The sequence below is a fragment of the Haliotis rufescens genome, unplaced genomic scaffold (genome assembly GCF_023055435.1).
Source record: "Haliotis rufescens isolate VD_foot unplaced genomic scaffold, xgHalRufe1.0.p SCAF_12, whole genome shotgun sequence".
Classification (NCBI taxonomy): domain Eukaryota; kingdom Metazoa; phylum Mollusca; class Gastropoda; order Lepetellida; family Haliotidae; genus Haliotis; species Haliotis rufescens.
Window position 1 is genome coordinate 12,354,371 of NW_025963802.1, and position 19,687 is coordinate 12,374,057.

The following is a 19,687-nucleotide window of genomic DNA, read 5'->3' on the forward strand; positions in this document are numbered from 1 at the left end:
TGTTGAAAGCGGCGTTAAATCTAACTCACTCACTCACTCTTTGGTGTAACCCACGGGTATGGTGCTGACAAACTTAGAAATATAAAAGCAGGGCATGTTTGGGATCGTAGGTTTGTGGCGCGCATAGGGGACACAACTCTGCCACTCACGCTTGAATCATCTGACAGTTCTGGAAGATGTCTGGAAACACTTGTTTGGTTGGTCCGGACACGGGTATATGCTTGTTGCTTGTTTGTTGTTTAACGCCGCACTCAGCATTTTTTCCATCTATATGACGGCGGTCTGTAAATAATCGAGTCTGGACCAGACAATCATGTGATTAACATCATGAACATCGATCCACGCAATTGGGAAACGATGACATGCATCAACCAAGTCAGCGAGCCTGACCACCCGATCCCGTTAGTCGCCTTTTACGACAAGCATAGTCGCCTTTTACGGCAAGTATGGGTTGCTGAAGACCTATTCTATCCCGGAATCTTCACGGGTCCACGGGTAAATGCAGGGCGGAGTCATATAGCTGCAATATAGCTGACTTCGACCAATCTGGCTTGGAATTGATCTTAGGCAAACCACGCCTGTCGTAAAAGGCGACAAACGAAATTCGGTAGTCAGACTCTACTTAGTTGATGCATGTCATCGTATCCTAATTGCGTAGATCCATGCTCATGATGTCAGTCACAGGATTGTCTGGTCCAGACTCGATTATTTACAGACCGCCGTCATATTGGAATATTGCTGTGTGCGGCGTTAAACAACAAACAAACAAACAAACAAAGGGGACTTCGACGTAAAACAACAAAGACATAAACACGGCCAAACGTACGTAAAGGCGAGGTCAGACCAGTAGGAGTAATTAAGACCAGACCGTGCGCCCAGGTGGAGGTAACTTGTGTTAAGTATTCATAGGGTCAGTGAGGATGCGCTAGCACTCTGCTTCATCCGTAAAAATAGAAACTCCGAGAATATCAGTATATCCCTGGGGCCGTTTATATAAAACCTTTGGCTTAAACCCATACTTTGGCTTCGTATCCATTCACGATGTTGGGTACATGATTTGCATGTAATCGGACATGTTTGAAAAGTCTAATCACAAAATATGACTGTTTTTATTGAAGTCTTAAACCAATCAGGGGAATAAAATAGTATTAAATTATTTTCCCCTTTTGTGAGTGAGTGAATATGGTTTAACGCCGCTTTTAGCAACGTTACAGCAATATCACGGCGGGGGACACCTGAAATGGGCTTCACACATTGTACCCAAGTCGGGTATCGAATGTTCCCATTCGAGTTTAAAACCCTATTGCCCTGGTGAACCTGCGTTGACCAAGGTATAAACCCGAGTTAACTTTGGTCGACCAATTTTAGAACATGTTAACCGATTGACGTCATACGCGGACGATTGACCAACACTGCCCATCCCTACTGAACCCCTGGAGTGTGGTACTCTGGTTAGAAACCGCCCAGCGACGTCATCGTTAAAGCTAATCAGTCGTATAGATTAATTCAATCATGATAAAAGCATTTCAATGAATATGTACAACATAATTAACCAGGGATTTATACTTTATATGTTTTCTGATGTACATTATAATTTCTTTTTTGTTGAAATAAAGTCTTTAGAATTAATCATACAACTTTGATATTATTGATTTTTCTCTGGTAGTGTTCAACGCCTTATTGTCAACATTCTCGTCGCTTTAACATGCATTACAGAGAAAGGGTTCAGGGCAGCATTGTCAAGCAATAAAACACTTGATAACCTCTCATAGATGTCTTACACAGCAATACACATGACGGTAGTCTTTCTCCTTCTGGCAGCCCTCTGGCATTACACGATTTGCATCTGAGGTTGTATTTTATGCAGGGGGTTTCGTCTTCCGCCCTAAGGTATGCTTGTCCGTCTTATTCACTTTGATCAACCCTGGTGGTCAGAAATGCATTTCCTCAGCTGACTCAACTTAACTCGGGTTTTATTAATCAAACGCACACAGTGATTGATAGTAAGAGCTCCACGCTGTCGAACCTCGATGTGGCGCCATGGAGCAATTTGAAGAGCTGACTACCGGTCAGGTTAATCTCTTCGTGCGACAAGCATTGGTTACCGGGGACCGATTCTGACAAGGAATCCCCACGGAATCTTTACGGAATAACACGAGATGGAGGTTAAGAGAGACGACCTAGTCACCAAACTATACGGTTTAGACATTCTGAATATTCTGTGATGAAAAGAGAACAACTCTGATTGAATTCTAATATTGGTTTATTAGTTCATACAACAAAGACATCTCTATTGATTAATTATTGATAGACGGAAGATGAGTCGTCAGACCACAGTTGTCTCTGAAACCAATAATGTAAACGACATATTGCTGCATGTATGATTCATACCACGTTTGACCAACGATAAATACATGACCTTTTGACATAGATGGGTTATACATTTGTTGAGGGTGATTATTGAGTCTGAAATATTACACCCGAAAAAGAGTTAAGCACCTCTATATATTTCCATATTAAATAGATATATTTTTTTTAAATCGTGTCCTGTATTATATTTCTTACAAAACATATTTAGTTTTGTTTACAAAGTGAAACATATTTTAATGCTAATATCAATTATCTTTTTGCACCTATTGTTAGACATTTGGAGGAAATTTCCAAAGTTGACCATCAGCTCGCTATTTCGTCTTGTACCGTATATTAAAGTGCTTTTTCTCAGATGAACAATTGACGAGCACTTGCATGTGTTTGTTACGGGTACCACTGGTCGGGTAGGGCACCTGATATCATCATTATATAATCTTGTGTTTTTTATTAGTTTTGTCGCTCCTAATTATGATTATGGAAATGTTTCTTTTTTGCTTACATTTGTTTCACAACAATAGTTTTGTAAACATCCTTTCAGTAGTTTCCTGCTTCCTTGCATCATATGAATTAGCCCAGTACTGGAGGAACAGTGTTCCTGTGACAAAACTTATGTCCGATGCAATTCCCTGTTTTGTCATGTACCATATGTTCCCGTGTTTGTTTTCAGTGGAACATTTCACTTGCCCTTGAATGTGTTTGTTTTCAGTGGAACATTTCACTTGCCCTTGAATGTGTTTGTTTTCAGTGGAACATTTCACTTGCCCTTGAATGTGTTTGTTTTCAGTGGAACATTTCACTTGCCCTTGAATGTGTTTGTTTTCAGTGGAACATTTCACTTGCCCTTGAATGTGTTTGTTTTGGGATTCAAACCATAATTTCTAGATTATGTAAGTAATAAGAAATTTTCCCTCTAAGAGACTGGAGTCCTTAGATCTAGACTTGCCTATTGGGAGGATAAAATTACTACACATCCATGGACTTTTCTTTCAGTACAGCCTTGGAGCAAGGCTAGAGAGAGGAAGTCATGACCCTTTAAAGACAAAATATTTGCGTAGGTACTCCACAATACACCAGCCTCTATCAGTCCGTATAATATCTTTAGGCCTTTTATTTCAAGTGAAAAATTGACTTGCCTTTGCAAGTGTTTGTGACGGATGCAACCGGTGGGGCAGGATACGTTCACCTTTTCGCAAACCTGGTATCATCACTATTTGATAGCGATTCATAAACACACGCTCATGATAAAGTCGGAATCGTACAATCGACTCTGGCAGAGGTTTCTTATGAATATGGAAAGGGTTTTTGTCGCTTTTATTTATACCAACTACACCTAAGATGTATCGGTGGTTGCTTGGACAATTGTCAAAATGAGATCAATGTCGTATGTAGATATTTTCAAAAGGTGTTAGGTTAACGTGATGGATTTGATCATGATAAAGCACGTGGCATTCCCTTTAATGAGTTCATTTTCATTTGAGCCACAATTCATACAATGTATGGTGATATCGGTTACAGAGAATATATTCATCCGCTACAGGATCCCACGTGTTAAACAGCACCGCATCCGAGTGAACAAGTGCACAACATCTTGCAGCAACGTGTGGGAGTAGTTTTTCCTCAAATTCATTTCCCAATTAATCAACCCACCCATGTACGACCAAAAAGCACATGGCCACCTACCACAGGGACAACACCTAATAATCACCATCGAATCAGTAAGCTAAAATAATTAGCACTCATAGCAAGAAGGCCTGTTGAATTAATCTTGTCAGTTGGCCATTTGTTACCATCAAATTCCTTGTTTCATCGTCTTCTTTGACCTCGTTGTGACGTCGTGGGCAAAGGCGGTGGAGTTGAAACGTTGACGTGCAACGTTGCTCTCAACGACGATTATAGACAAGGTGATGAATTATTGAGATGGCACTTCATCAGTCGCCTGACTTAAATGGCCTGATATTAAACTGCGAGCCCACAGACTTCAAGAGAGGAGTACCCGTTTGGACGGCCCCATCAGACTCCGCGTTATGGGTAAGTTGCTTTCCCTCTTTCTCATCCTGTTCGGCGAACTTTGAAGGTTTTTTTGTTTTTACGACTTCAGTTCAAATCCATTTATTTCCTTAATTTGGTAGGTTAGTTCTGAAATATATTTTCGTTTTTCTCTCTTGTATATATAAATTGGCATTAGCATTAATGGGACAATGTGATAAGACTTTGTATCATTTAGTTTATCGATTTTCTTGAATTTGGCAGTTATAAACTAGTTTTAAAAAGTTATTCCAACAAAGTCTTATTTGACCCAAGACGTAGAATTATTTTAAATGCATAATGTAACAGCAACTGTTTGATATTATCTTGCTGTCATAAAGTTTAAAAACAAATTGGAATAAGGCAATTCAAAATCAGTCCTCAATTTGACCAAGTTATATATATAATAGCACATGCGGAACACATAGCAGGACAAGTAGTTGTGTCTTATTTTTGGCCACTATAAAGTTTATAAATTTGAAAATAAACAATTTTGAATAAGTTCTAAGAATTCATTTTGCCAATTCAAAAAATGTATAAACATGTTTTACATCTAAATCGCGTGCGTATCAACTGAATAATTAGCAGTGTAATAGTATTTTATGTATAGTATTTTCATTCAAACTATATTTTTTAAGCAAATTAATCAAAGTTTTGAGAAAAAAAGTCAAAGCTAGTTTGTAACCTAATCCCAATTTGTAACTTACACATCTTCACAACAATACCGATAGATTTTATGTTGTCTACGTTATGTCTTCCTCATGCTTTGACTGTTTTCCTATTTCCCAGTACTTGAACCCCTGTTTCGGTCCTGATGCGAGGGCATCGTAGTTTATAAGTTTGGAATAATGTGAACCCATGATGATTGCTCTCCAATGAACGAACACTTTAAGAAAATTGGAATAGCTTAAAGATGGCCAAGTTTCAATGAATCGTAATCGTCGGCAGTTCCAAACAAGATGAGGACAATTTTTGTTTTTTCAAGTACAACACTCATTCTATCCGCGACTTTTCAACAGATTGCTAAATTTCTGTAAATGCTGAAAAAGAGTTAACTTTCATACAATTTCGTAATTTTGTTCAAATCCATTGCGGCGGCCCGCAGTGTTACACGTGCGGGATACAAAATAATATCGTTACCTTATCGCTTGAAACTGTTATATATAAAATCATGCAGTGTGAATCAATACTGCCTCGTGCATTTAAGTTTGTTGGTTGTTGTTTTGTTTTATTTTAAATGTCTGTAACGGTAAAATAAAAAGGTAGAACCGTCAACTGACGTGATTTCCATCCACATATCATGGCCAGCATGAACGTCTCTCCTATGACACTCTTGTCTCCTGTAACAAGTAAGGCCTGTTTTAATTATTGAGATTACAGAGCTTTCCAAACCCGTAGGGCAAAATACGAATTAAAATAAATGTTTAGATTTAAAAATATGTGTACCTGAAAATCCGTATTTAGCAGGTGACCGTAAAGTTGCATTACAGAGAAGTCAATCCTGTAATGTATTCATTGTGATCTCTTAAACATATTGTTCCCATTCCCTCTTTTCAAAACAAATTGGGGGTGGGGGGCAGTCGTCTAAGGCGCCGCAATCTGCTGTGCAGTGTTGCGTCCTTTGGGCACGTCAGAAATCCATGGTCGTGGATTCGAGCCTCGGTCTACCTGATTATGTTCGAGTCGAGGGTGGTCAGCACCACACCCTTGCCCGTGGGTTTCACCAAAGTAATAAACGTCTGTGACCTGCGTCACTTCGGGCTTTCCTCCCACATCAAACTGACACGCCGTGATATAAATTGAATACTGTCCAAAGCAACGTAAATAAAAAATCACTCAAACTTGCACCGTCTAGCACCATCTTGTACCAACAGTGCCAACGGCCTTTATACTAAATGTTACTGCCATGGTCAGATAAGCATAGTCTAGACAAATCAAAAACGGCCATTTTCTGTTGAGTTTTCTTGAAAATAAAGATCGGTTTCTCCAAATGAACACGATTGCCCTGTTAAATCAGAAGCAAGCATGGACTTGACATCTCTGATTATGAATCACTGAATGTTTTCTGAAACCCTTCGTCCTTGAGTGGATGACGGCAAGATACCGTCGTCTCCACATCGGAGTGAATCTAGAATATACCTAAAGAACAATCAAATAACATTATCTGAAAGTATATTTAAGAGGATGTGCAAAAACGATGTAGGATTAAATTTACATAATAATTAAGCTGACACGACCAGGAGTCTGTCTAGTGCAAGCAGCAGTCGTATTTAATCTTTTTAAAACTTTTAGAAACTGCGCGTCATACATTCTCTACATTATTTACTTGGGCAGAAAATAAGAATTTCCAAATCCAAATGACGTTATTACAAGGTTAAAAAACGCTACAAAAACTACTCAAGCGCCAGCTTAGCATAAACGTTAATCCTTCTTAACATATGCTATCAGCCAATCAATACTGTAAATGCGTTCTGCAATAACTCTAAGTCAACTTTCTCTATATGCTGTGTCTCTGTTGTTTCAGCTAACTTCGGCGCCGTGTACAAAGTTGCCGTGCTGTTACTGGCGTCCCTGCTGGTGGTGCAAGACTTCAGACCGTCCCAAGCTCAGTGGGCACAGACAAATGGCTGGGGAGGGGCGGGGGTTGGTAAGCGTATGTTCACTCCCCCCGATCTATCCGGACCCTGCCGAGTGGACCCGTATGTGGCTCTCCTCATCTCAAGACTTGCAAAGGTAGTATTTAATACGAACTGAGTCTTTCTGAACACGTGTTATTGTATTTGGTCGTTTGAAATCGGCATATGACTCAAATAGTTTCCACATAGAAGCGACCGCTGACGTGGTGCCGTGGATAGACCGCCTGTCCGGGGTGCGCAGGTTCGATCCCCGGCCTCGTCATTCCAGAATTTGTTTAAAGCCGCTATTAATTTTTGACCTGTCTGGCTCTCGGTATAAATAAATAGAGAATCTCACCCTCGTGTCTTTTGATATCAAATATATCAACACAAGTTGATAAAAGTGGGAAAACTCAGAGGCTTGCCGAGGATTTTTTCCACTTTTATCAGCGATATCCCCTGTGGAAGCCGGTTTGGGATGATAAATCAAGGATCGGTCTGTGTAATGTGTCTGGGTGGAATATCCTTGTTGAACCTCGGCATGGTATCACAATAGCTTAGCACTATAAAAGCGGCATTGGTCCAAACTAGTACAAGCAGCCACACACACGTACATGCACGTCGCTTTATAAGATCAATAAAAGTGGTAGAGCGTCCGCCCGGAGAGCGATAAGATAAGATCACATTGATGATCGAGTGGTTACCATGTGTGACATGGCTGGTTGCGTCATTCACCCCGACGACTTGAGTCGTTGCTCATGCTATCTGCCAATGATTTGTCTTGCCCAGTATCCAAGGTGTTTAATTTTCAATACTTAAACAGAATCAGTAAATACGCTATCCTATGACTGGATTGCCTGGTCCATCACTTGATGGCCTGGTTTGTTGACAGGCCGCCATCGCATGGCAGGATTACTGTTGTGTGGCGTCAGGCCACAAATTCTTACTTTTTTTATGCAGATTGTTTGAGTGGCGGATGCTACCGGTAGGACAACATACTTACCCTTTTCGCGAGTACCTGATGTCGCTGGTTTTCGGGAGTCCATGCATGTAGATTTCACCGCTATTTTTCCTTTTACTCCCGGTTGATTATGCCCGGTGTTTCGGCGGATAATCGAGACTGGTTGTTATTTGGCGTTGACGTTTTGTTTATATAATTGTCATGCTCTCCTTCGTTAAAAGTGGGGCAGTCGGGTCGCCTATAGGTTAAGCGTTCGCTCATCACGCCGAAAACCCGGGTTCGATTCCCGACATTGGTATAATGTGTGAAGCCCATTTTTCGGAGTCAGTATACTGTGTCTGAGTGGGGTATCTATGTTAAACTGCAGCAGTATATCTAAGTGAGCTAGCACTATACATCGGCATCAGTCCGGACTAGTACAAGCAGCCACACAAACACACGCACGTATATGCACGTCGCTATATAAGTGCAATAATCTTGGACGCGACGTTAAACCCAATTTCACCTTTCACCGCCCAGTCGTCCAAAGCGCAACGATTCGCTGTGCAGAGTTTCGTCCCTTGGCCACGCCAGAAACCTATGATTTTGGGTTCGAATCCCGGTTCGCCCCGTTTATGTTTCTAAGTTTGTCAGCACCATACCCGTGCTCGTAGGTTTCACTGAAGTGGTAAACGTCTGAGACCTGCTTCACTTCGGGCTTTCCTCCCACATTAAGCTGACACGCCTTGATATAACTGGAATACTGTTAAAACTCACTCACTCATAAAACACTCACTTACTCGCTTGGCGATAATTAACTATACATATAGTCCTGATAACTCGAATGGCGAAAATATGAATACCTTCTCGAAATGTTCTTGCTTTCTCCCATTTTGTAAGTATTCAGAAAACAAAATTATTTATCAAGAACGATTACCGAGAAGCAACCCTCCTTCGAAATGCCAAGTACATATGATTTTACATTACCATGTATTCCTACCAAGGAAACTATGAATATGTTTCAGAATATATGTAGACTGAACGTTTTCTGTGTTACTTTTAATGCGAATGTTTATATCATCGCCTAGGCTTGCTTGATACTTTCGCGTCGCGGTCTTGCATTTCCACTTTCGATCAAAACGTGTTAGTGAATACTGGCGATTCTTCTGTATCCATGGTCTAGTGGTAGAGCATCCACCCGGAGAGAGGAAGGTCCTGGGTTCGATCCCCGGCCGCGTCATACCAAAAGACGTTAAAAGATGGTATTTGTTGTTACCCTGTCTGGCGCTCGGCATTAAGGGTCTAAAACAAGGACTGGTCGGCTCGGAGTCAGTATACTGTGTCTGAGTGGGGTATTCGTGTTAAAATGCGGCATGAAATCTCACTGGGCTTGCACTATAAAATCGGCATCAGTCCGGACTAGTTCGAGCAGCCACACACACACACACACACAAACACACACACACACACACACACATGTGCATGCACCTTCGTTATGTAAGTGCAATAAACTTGGACGCGACGTTAAAACTCATTTCACCTCACCTCACCTCACCTCACCTCACCTCACCTCACCTCACCTCCTGTATCCAGAGTGAGTGAGTGTAGTTTTACTCGATTCTAATATTCTAGCAATATGACGATGTGCTTCACACATATAAACACGTAGGCAATTGAACCGGGTTTTGCTTGTGACGAGAAACTACTAGAATATAATACAACACCATACACATCCTATGGGCTAATGTACGCTTACAGTGAAAGTTGTTTATGAAAGAATGACAGTGCATTCTTGGACTCATCAGGAATAAATATGACGGTTTTGTGAGTAGGAAATATTCCGACATTCATCTACTCGTTAACCATCCAGTTCCCCGTCCTCTGAACACTTTCGAATTAAGTGCTATATATTCTTCATAAAGCACTTCAAGTCTTTCCACGCCATATATTTCTACAAAACCTACTCCCTGTCTTATTGATCTGGTATTGGTAACTGATTATCGACCTCATTAATACCTTATATCGATGACAGAGTATTGTATTAACAGTCTTGTTTCACATTATCAAATATTTACAGGGACCTGTCAATTCTACAATAACATTCGCCAGACACTACCAGGTTAACCTTGATCGTTCTCAATATCCAATCAATTATCTATGTGTATGCAAATGTAATGAACACAGTTCGTGCTCAGCCAGGATATGAATTCTCAGAATGCACCTGCACATTTCAGTGATGAGTGACATGGCATAATGAAATTGACAAGGCTGTAGCGTAGACATTGTGTGTCTGACGCAATAAGCATTGTGACGTCACAATTGATAGACTTTATGACGCTGCTTCCGCTGCCAGAGTTCTTTGGATTTGTTTTGATGAATAAGAAACATTTGTTTCACATTTAGCTGTTACATAATTACTTTTAAAGTTCAATTTGTCTTACTTACACAAACAACGACATTAACATTTGAAGTCTGATTAGTTCACGGTTGGGAATGTCAAAAATGTAACATCGCTATAAAATATACTTGGTATGGTAATATCTCGCTCTTTCATCGCCTTCGCGTTTAAGCTGGAATTGGAAAAGGTCAAAATCATCTGCATTTAATATTCAATCGCGTTGGCTGAAATATAATATTGAGTAAAATTATTCAAAATCTAATGGCGAATCAGAACTGGGCTTCACGCTTGTGGAGTATGGAACTTGGTCATTCGGCGTGACAATCAACGTTTGAATCAGTAGGCTTCCCAACAATCACCTTGACGATGAAGGGTACTTTGACATGATGTAGAGTTTAGGCAGCAATAGTGTCAAGTTTATCAGAGTTTCAGGGGGGCACGGCTGGCCCAGTCGTCCAAGGCGCTGCAATTCGCTGGGCAGAGTTGCGTCCCTTGGGCACGCCAGAAACCTATAAATGTGGGTTCGAATCCCGGTTCGACCCGATTATGTTTCTTGATTTGTCAGCACCATAAACGTGCTCGTGGGTTTCACCGAAGTGGTAAACGTCTGAGACCTGCATCACTTCGGGCTTTCCTCCCACATTAAGCTGACACTCCGTGATATAACTGGAATATTGTTAAAAGATCGTCACAGTGTCAGGGTTATCATTATTTAAGGGTTTGCAGGGAGACTAGACATGACGATTGCACCAATCTATCTGTGTTTGGGATATGAAGATGTATTACCTTTGTCTCGTTTTCGACAGATAGAAGCAGAGCGGCTGCGGAACTGTGACTTATCGTCATCTTTCGGCGCAGATGATTCCAAATGAGGTATGTTCTTTCCACCATCAGCAGCAGTAACCAATCCCTGCTACAATGTGATGTGTTCCTTTCAACAGCATCTGTAATTAATGCGACAAAACCCGTCGCCATGCGCTTAAGAAATATCTCCTTTCGTGGGCATGTGTTTGTGAGTCACTATCAAACAGTGAGGATACCAGGTGGTCCTGAAATCCTGCCCCACCGGTGGCACTCTTCACAAACACATGCAAAGGCAAGTCAATTGTTCATCTGAAAACACACGTGAACATGGTACAAGTCAAAATAGCGAAATGGTAAGGACATCTTTTTTGTCAACTGATACGTCAAGTTTGGATTTTTCCTTAACATGTCTGCCATAAAACATTTTGAAAGCTTAAATGAGTCTTTGGAAAGTTTAACCCTGATCAAACAACTTTTGAGCAAGAGCCGTATGACACTCTTTGAAATCTTCATAGAAAGAGCATGCTGGATTCAAAAGTGGAAACATATAGGCACCACAGGTTGTAGCTGCTTTAAAGGGGGCTATTGGAACGTTGAAGTTCTCCCTGTTGTCATACAGTTTGGTGGAGAGTGTGTTGGTATTCTTTAAACATACATCTATATATAAAACAGATGATGCGGTTTCAATGGTCTCTTTCATTCTAGCCCAGGTGGGCAAATGAGTGGAAGGGAATTGGCCATTTTACCTAAATTTGGATTCAGATGCATAAAGGAAAAGATCAGGGAGAATGGGAACACAAATTGTGCCCATGGTAATGCCTGAACACCTTGACCCAAAATTTAACATACATGTTATTTACCCCTGCTACAATAATATTGTTATGTGATTCGGGTTAGTTTGTTTGTTTGTTGTTTAACGCCGCACTCAGAAATATTCCAGCATCATGAGCATCGATATACGAATTTGGGATACGTTAGCATGCATCAACCAAGTCAGCGATCCTGACCACCCGATCCCGTTAGTCGCCTCTTACGACAAGCCTAGTCGCCTCTTACGGCAAGCATTGGTTGCTGAAGACCAATTCTACCCAGATCTTCACGGTCTTCAGCAACCCATGTTTGTCATAAGAGGCGACTAACAGGATCGGGTGGTCAGGCTTGCTGACTTGGTTGATGCATGTCATCGTATCCCAATTGCGTAGATCGATGCTCATGATGTTAGTAACTGGCTTGCGTGGTCCAGACTCGTGTAATTACAAACCGCCGTCATATAGCAGGAAATGCTGATTGCGGCGTTAAACAATAAACAAACAACCACTAGTTCATTTGCGGTGTTAAACAAACAAACAAACAACTTTCCATCAATGGCAGTTAACAACCTCGGCTATAATGGGTTGTGTTTCCTACCTTCTCCACCAGTATATACTCTCCATTAGAACTATCAATATTAAAGCAGACTTGTGGAGGTATACATAGATACAATACATCTCCGGTCGACAGAAGTCCGCTCCTTGGGTTCTTTTGAATGACAGATCTTACGTCATTAGAACTATTCCTGATACAGTCCCCTTTAAATAGTCTCTTAGCTCCTTAGCACTCACAATATACTGTCTGATCTATATGGATTGAAGGGAAACACGGCCAATGTTGTCACAGTTAAAATGTCGTAATCAGCAATAATCTTCACATTGCAGACAAACATGGCGGTAAACATGACAACTTCCGGTGCCTTCCAAGTCGCTCAGATGTGACTTCCGTCCACAACAGGAACTGATGACGACTGCCTTGATGGACGGATTAACCTCTCTTTCCAGACATCTACCATGCCATTTTAAAACCTGGACTTTACCTTGAACGTTGAAACGTTCAAAGCATAAAATGATGTGACGCAAATTGATGTTTTATGTCAGTTGAATTATTAATTTTATTTATTTCATTTGTTGTTGAATCTACTCTTATCGTTTCTGTTATTATGTCTTCGCAAAACTTAATACTTCGTTACATGGACGTATATTCTGTAACACTGATGTTACGTTAGATGTCGTTGTCGACGTCTTCACGAACGACAGAAGAGATCAACTGTTGTGTTCATAACCTTCTGAGACAACTGTGGCATGTAGAGATAGATTTAAGAAAACCTAAACTATAAACTTGCGTGTTCTGTTGTCATTGCCTACTCACAGACGGACCGCCTCCATCGTCTAGCTGATAGAGTTTTTGCCCGTGGTTCTGTTCACCGTTGAGGGGGCACGGGTGGCCCAGTCGTCTAAGGCGCCGCGATTCGCTGTGCAGAGTTGCGTCCCTTGGGCACGCCAGAAACCTATCATTGTGGGTTCGAATCCCGGTTCGCCCCGATTATGTTTCTAGGTTTGTCAGCACCATACCCGTGCTCGTGGGTTTCACCAAAGTGATAAACGTCTGAGACCTGCACCACTTTCCTCCCACATTAAGCTGACACGCCGCGATATAACTGGAATACTGTTAAAAGCGGCGTTAAACCCAACTCACTCACTCACTCACTCACTCACTATTCACCGTTGAACAAGCATAGCCGCCTTTTACGACAAGCATAGGTTGCTGGAGACCTATTCTAACCCGGATCTTCATGAAAATATGCACATGTATATCGGTATATATTGCTTTTGACAAATGAAAACTTGACTGATATCCATCATGATCACATTGAGACTAGATAGCCGAATGTGTAACTACCTACTTGGCAGGACCTCCTGTTGCGGTTTTGTTTTTTGTAGGGGTTGTTATTTAACGCCGCTCTTAGCAATATTCCAGACGGTCAGTAAATACTCGAGTCTGGACTAGACAATCCAGTGATTGACATCAAGGTCATCGATCTACTACACCATTAGGATATGTTGCCAAGAATTTGACCACCCGATCCCGTTAGTCATGTCTTACCACGAGCATGGGTTGCTGAAGACCAATTCAAACCCAGATCTTCACGGGTCCATTATGATGTTAGGTTTGTCAGCACCATACCCGCTCGTTGGTTTCACCAAAGTGGGAAACGTCTGAGACCTGCATCACTTCGGGTTTTCTTTCAACATTGAGGTGACACGCCGAAACTGCCACACAGTTTAAAGAAGCGTTAAACCTCACTCACTCACTCACTCACTCACTCACTCACTTGAGAGCACGATATCAACATCTTTAATGAGAATGCTTTGGTTAAAAGGTACATGCTTTTTGTCGATAACAGAAAATTAAAATAATCATATCCAAGTTTTAATCGCATGAGTATTTATTGGAAAGGGGAGTCCACGAGAGACCAAAAACGTCTGGGAAGCATTTTCAGATGGAACCTTGCCCACACTATTTGATCCTGCTCCGACGGTTTTGATCGGTGTCTCATATCGATCGATGTAGGCAGAGACTCTAGTAGTCGATAACGAGGATTCTAAAATGTTATATTTTCCTGAACAAACTTTAACAAAAAGCCACTTTATAGTGCGCGGCTCCACCACGTTATGTCCATGACACGCTTTCTCAGGATCACAGGAAAAGTTCAATTTCAATCTTATGTTAACAATTTGTTTGTTTGTTTGTTTGTTTATCGCCGCACTCAGCAATATTCCAGCTGTATGCCGAGGGGCTGTAAATGATCAAGTCAGGACCAGACGATCCAGTGATTGACATCATGAGCATCAATCACATCAGTGCGGATACGATAACCAGCAATCCAATAAGTCACCAAGCCTGACCACCCGATCCAGCTACTCGCCTCTTACGCCCAGTATAGGTTGCAGGGGGACTTTTAACTTGCCCGGAAAGCCACGGGTCCTTGGTAACAGGGGGTGACGAAGCCTATTCATCGTGGTGTAACTGTCAATGACGAAATACTATCTATCCATGGTTAGTTAATCCGAATACATTTTTAACAATTTCACAGGACGATGATAAGAGAAAAAATAAAGAATTGAGACCAAATATACGGAAACTTTTCCAAAAAGCTCAATATAATTAACTTTCAGGATGTAAATCGCCGCTGTCATGATCTGATATACCGTGCAGTTGATGAAGAGAACACATATCTATACACACGCTAATGTCTAACACAACCACATGAACACTCGTTGAACACTAGTAGAACACTAGTAGAACACTACATGAACACACTCGAGGGTGCCTTTAATCAATGGCATGGTGCGTTAGCGAAGGTCATGAGAAAGTACAGGTATTTCTGGCGATCTCCAAGTCTCTGATTACGCATCCGCCCACAGAACGATGAATAAGTGATCCCAGCAATATCGGGGGGGAAGGGGGGGGGGGGGGGGGGCACTAGAAATGACCTTTACACACTGCAGTCAATCGAACCTAGGCATTCTGCTTGACGAGTGCACGCTTTAACCACTAACGCTACCACACCGCCCAGTCTCATGCGAGATGCATGAGGTACTGGACACATATTCTAAATCGCCTGAGAGGTGAGGTGAAATGGGGTTTAACGTCGCGTCCAAGATTATTGCACTTATATAGCGACATGCACATGTGTTTGTGGCTGCTTGTACTAATCCGGACTGTAGCCGATTTATAGTGCTAGCACACTGAGATACCATGCCGCAGTTTAACATGGATACCCCACTCAGACACAGTATACTGACTCCGAGCCGACCAGTCCTTGTTTTAGCCCCTTAATGCCGAGCGCAAGACAGGGTAACAACAAGTACCATCTTTTAACGACTTTTGGTATGACGCGGCCGAGGATCAAACCCCGGACCTTCCGCTCTCCGGGCGGACACTCTACCACTAGACCACTGAGAATATGCACAAGTAATAACATTCTGGTCTTTGAATGGCATTTAAAAGTGATACACATGAGGAAGAGAATTTATGGATGTCACCTTTTTTAATTATGAGGAACACAACGTATCGGAGTATATGCTTACTCCGTCAACAGGTGAATGAATGCTATGAGGCAGAGAGCATATATATGTACATGTAAGGACAACAAAAGTAATAAGATAACAAAAGATGGAAACTAACAAGGGAGACCAACAGATATTATCTGATGGGTGATTATTGTTTGTTTATTTGTTGTTTAACGCCGCACTCAGCAATATTCCAGCTATATGACGGCGGTCTGTAAATAATCGAGTCTGGACCAGACAATCCAGTGATTGATATCATGAGCATTGATCCGCGCAATCGGGATCCATGGCATGCATCAACCAAGTCAGCGAGCCTGACGACCCGATCCCGTTAGTCGCTTCTTGCGGATGGGTGATTTTCAAAAGACAGTAGAAGCCAACACGAGACATCCAAGAAGTTGACATCCATAATTTCTCTTCCTTTATAACAATGGTATTTTTGTGTTGTGTTTAAGAAATAAACGAGTCGTGGTCGTTGTTTATCGTACAATAAAACACTGCAGGGAGAATAAACCATGAGGGGCAACATTTTGTACAGCCTCTTTAAGGATTTTAATAAAATATATAATCTTTGAAATATTTATCAGCATTTATTTAATGATGACTCCCTGAATACAATTCGACCTCGGCAATGTTGGACAAGTCGATTTTATGAACTGGTGGATTATGTTTGGTTCGATTATTATCACAATTTTCACCTCTAAACTTGAGGAATTAAGATTTTTATTCGACAGCGAACTTTAAAACTGGTCCCTAACCTCGGTTCACTCAGGTCACTCGAATACTGATATCCGAACACACATAGTGTAGATTCAGATTTATGCTTTATTTGATTTTAGGCATTTGGGGGCGATTGAGTGCGTTGTGCAGTGTGCGTGAGTGCGTATGGGAATCGTGCCGTGAATGAATGTTTATAAACAGTATGGACAAGTGTACCGAATGTAACACACAAACCTTCTCGAACAAAGGAGTATATATTCTGAGTGGGTGAGTTGGGATCAGCGCCGCTTTTAACACTATTCCAGGTATGTTGCGGCGTGTCAGCTTAATGTGGGGGGAAAGCCCGAAGTAATGCAGGTCTCAGACGTTTACCACTTCGGTGAAGCCTACTAGCACGGGTATGGTGCTGACAAACCTAGAAACTTAGGTTCGGGGCGAACCAGGATTCGAACCCACAATCATAGATTTCTGGCTTGCCCAAGGGACGCAGCTCTGCACAGCGAATCGCGGCGCCTTAGACGACTGGGCCACTTGTGCCCCCTATCTATTCTGAAGTAATTGTTAAAGTTCATGGTAGTATGAAATAATTACTTCAGCTCCAGGTAAATGTTTTCGAAACATTCCATTAGCATTTTGATGTTACAAATAAAAGCGTATTGTACATATACCTGAATTTGTTCCTTAAAGATTTTAGGTGGAGCGTTGTATGTAGAGGATACAATGGTATCGTGTATAAACGTCATAAAATACATAAATATTGATTGATTGAATTGATTGATTGACTGATTGACAGTAGTCTACAGGGCAGCTGGTCACATTCCCAACTGGACAAACAAACGTATTGTTCTTTGTGGGCGTCGGCTTCACAAAGGTTTTGGATTAAATTCAGCAATATAATCCTCGTAGAATAGTGTCATCAGGTGGTACAATATAATCAGAGTAGATAGCCGATGTCTTCAGTTAGCTCGCCAATACATGGTGTTGTGTAAATGTCTTAAGGCGTTCATTTTTATTGTTTATTTTGCTGACCCCAAATTCACAAAAGTTGAATAAAGTTAATAAAAAAAAACATTTAAACCTCGGGTTAAAAAATATATTTAAAAAATACTCGGCAAGGTTATTTGTCGGTTTGCGATGAGACGCAACCATGTCACCGAGTCTGACCTCCCGATCCATTAGTCGCCTCTTACGACAAGCAAAGGGGATCTGGTCTCACCCTTAATCAACATGGGGACTATGGTAAACTGACGTCAAAAAAGTGTTCCCTTGAAAATTTGATTTGTCCAAAAAATTGCGATCGTTATCAAAACGTGAGTAGGCTGAAAACAGTCGCCGAAACACTGAAAATTTAAGATCCAAGCTTCGATACCCGTATCAAATACATCACCACAGAATAACCATTCCTTGATTGTTTCACTATCAGCATCCATCAAACGTGGGTGTGTACTCTCTTTTGCCTGCAGTTTATTCTAACCAGGAATCCATTCTTGAAAACTCTTGCGTTGGCACTCCCAAAACACGTTCATTACATTATGTTTCCTCTATAATTATGATTGGTTGGTTGGTTTGTTGTTTAACACCGCACTCAGCAACATTCCAGATATATGACGGCGGTCTGTAAATAATCCAGTCTATTTGATAACATGAGCATCGATCCTCGCAATGTGGGATCAATGACATGCATCAACCAAGTCAGCGAGCCTGACCACCCGATCCCATTAGTCGCCTTTTACGACAGACATAGTCGCCTTTTACGGCAAGCATGGGTTGCTGAAGATCTATTTTACCCCGGATCTTCATGGGTCCTATAATTATAAAATAATGTTTTGGTGTATTTGAAAAGAAATATTTTAATCCAGAAATTTAAAAATAATTTTACACCGGGAAACTTTTAAGGACCGCTTCACTTCACATCAGCTCTGACGCAGATCAGCCAAACCTAAGTGGGTGAATCAGTTGGTTTAACGCTGCTTTGAACAGTATTTCAGTAATGTCATATCGTAAATACTTATGTTTGATCTATCGTACTAGAACACTTTCGATGTCGTTAATCAGGTAGGAAATCGAATTACGTTGTGTCATTAGTTTATTTAACGGGACGGGAGTCAACCCCAAAAAGTACGAGACTATGTACTTTACTGAGAAAGTATTCTCCCATATATAACATTTGTTATAGTTTATTTAAACTTAATTTATTTTATTAGTTCTTTTAAGGTTTGTTTTTTTTGCAGTAAACATTGTAATTGGTAGTGCCTTGGGTTGAACAAGGACATGGTTCCAATGTTATAAAGGTATCCATCAACTGTCAGAATAATTTTAACGGACGGCCAAAAGAACTTTACCATAATTTTAAATCACTCTAGTTTAAATACCACAAAAGATAGATGCATGACGTAAAATGTATTGAAAAGATCAAATGTTAACGAAATCAACATGTATAATGACAGTCATACAGTCTGATATTGGCATGACAGTTGCCCTAATTGAGGTGGGAAAGCAAAAACATGCTTTTAGCGTAATGGACAAAGGGCACACACGTCTAAAATCGCTCAAGTTCAAAGACACATCAGTTAATAGCGGGCGACAAGACACGCTAAAACTCTCCGGCGCACACAAAAAGTCAGTCGTCTGGTGACGTCACGTTGGAAACGTCGCCATTCTTTTTGAGGGCCTGACTACTGTCGAAAACGACGACCCATGACATCCCAGAGGTGTTCTATTGGGGACATGTCTGGGGAGCGTGCGCAGGCCACGGCAACACGTTGACGTAGTTGGCTGCAAGGAAGTTCTGTATGATTCGGGCGGGCTGTATGGGGTCTGGCGTTGCAAGGCCGTAGTTTTTTTTGACAGGGGGGCAAAATATTTGTACAAGTATCACTTGTCCCGAACTTGTATTTTCATGATTCAAAAAAAAAAAAAAACAGGGGGG

At 41.3% G+C, this 19,687-nt stretch overlaps 1 protein-coding gene across 2 annotated transcripts; it reads left to right on the top strand.

The window, feature by feature from the left end:
* Window positions 1–4,256: 4,256 nt before the first annotated feature.
* Window positions 4,257–13,302, top strand: LOC124143417. Of its 2 annotated transcripts, none has more exons than XM_046512391.2 (4): window positions 4,257–4,398; window positions 6,920–7,128; window positions 11,159–11,221; window positions 12,847–13,302. In XM_046512391.2, exons 1-4 carry the CDS (start codon window positions 4,395–4,397, stop codon window positions 12,901–12,903), a joined length of 333 nt encoding a protein of 110 aa, XP_046368347.1. In that variant the 5' UTR covers window positions 4,257–4,394; the 3' UTR covers window positions 12,904–13,302. The 2 variants fall into 2 exon arrangements, with proteins under 2 accessions (XP_046368347.1, XP_046368348.1); XM_046512392.2 differs by having other exon boundaries at window positions 4,273–4,398; window positions 11,155–11,221.
* The last annotated feature ends 6,385 nt before the right edge of the window (window positions 13,303–19,687 follow it).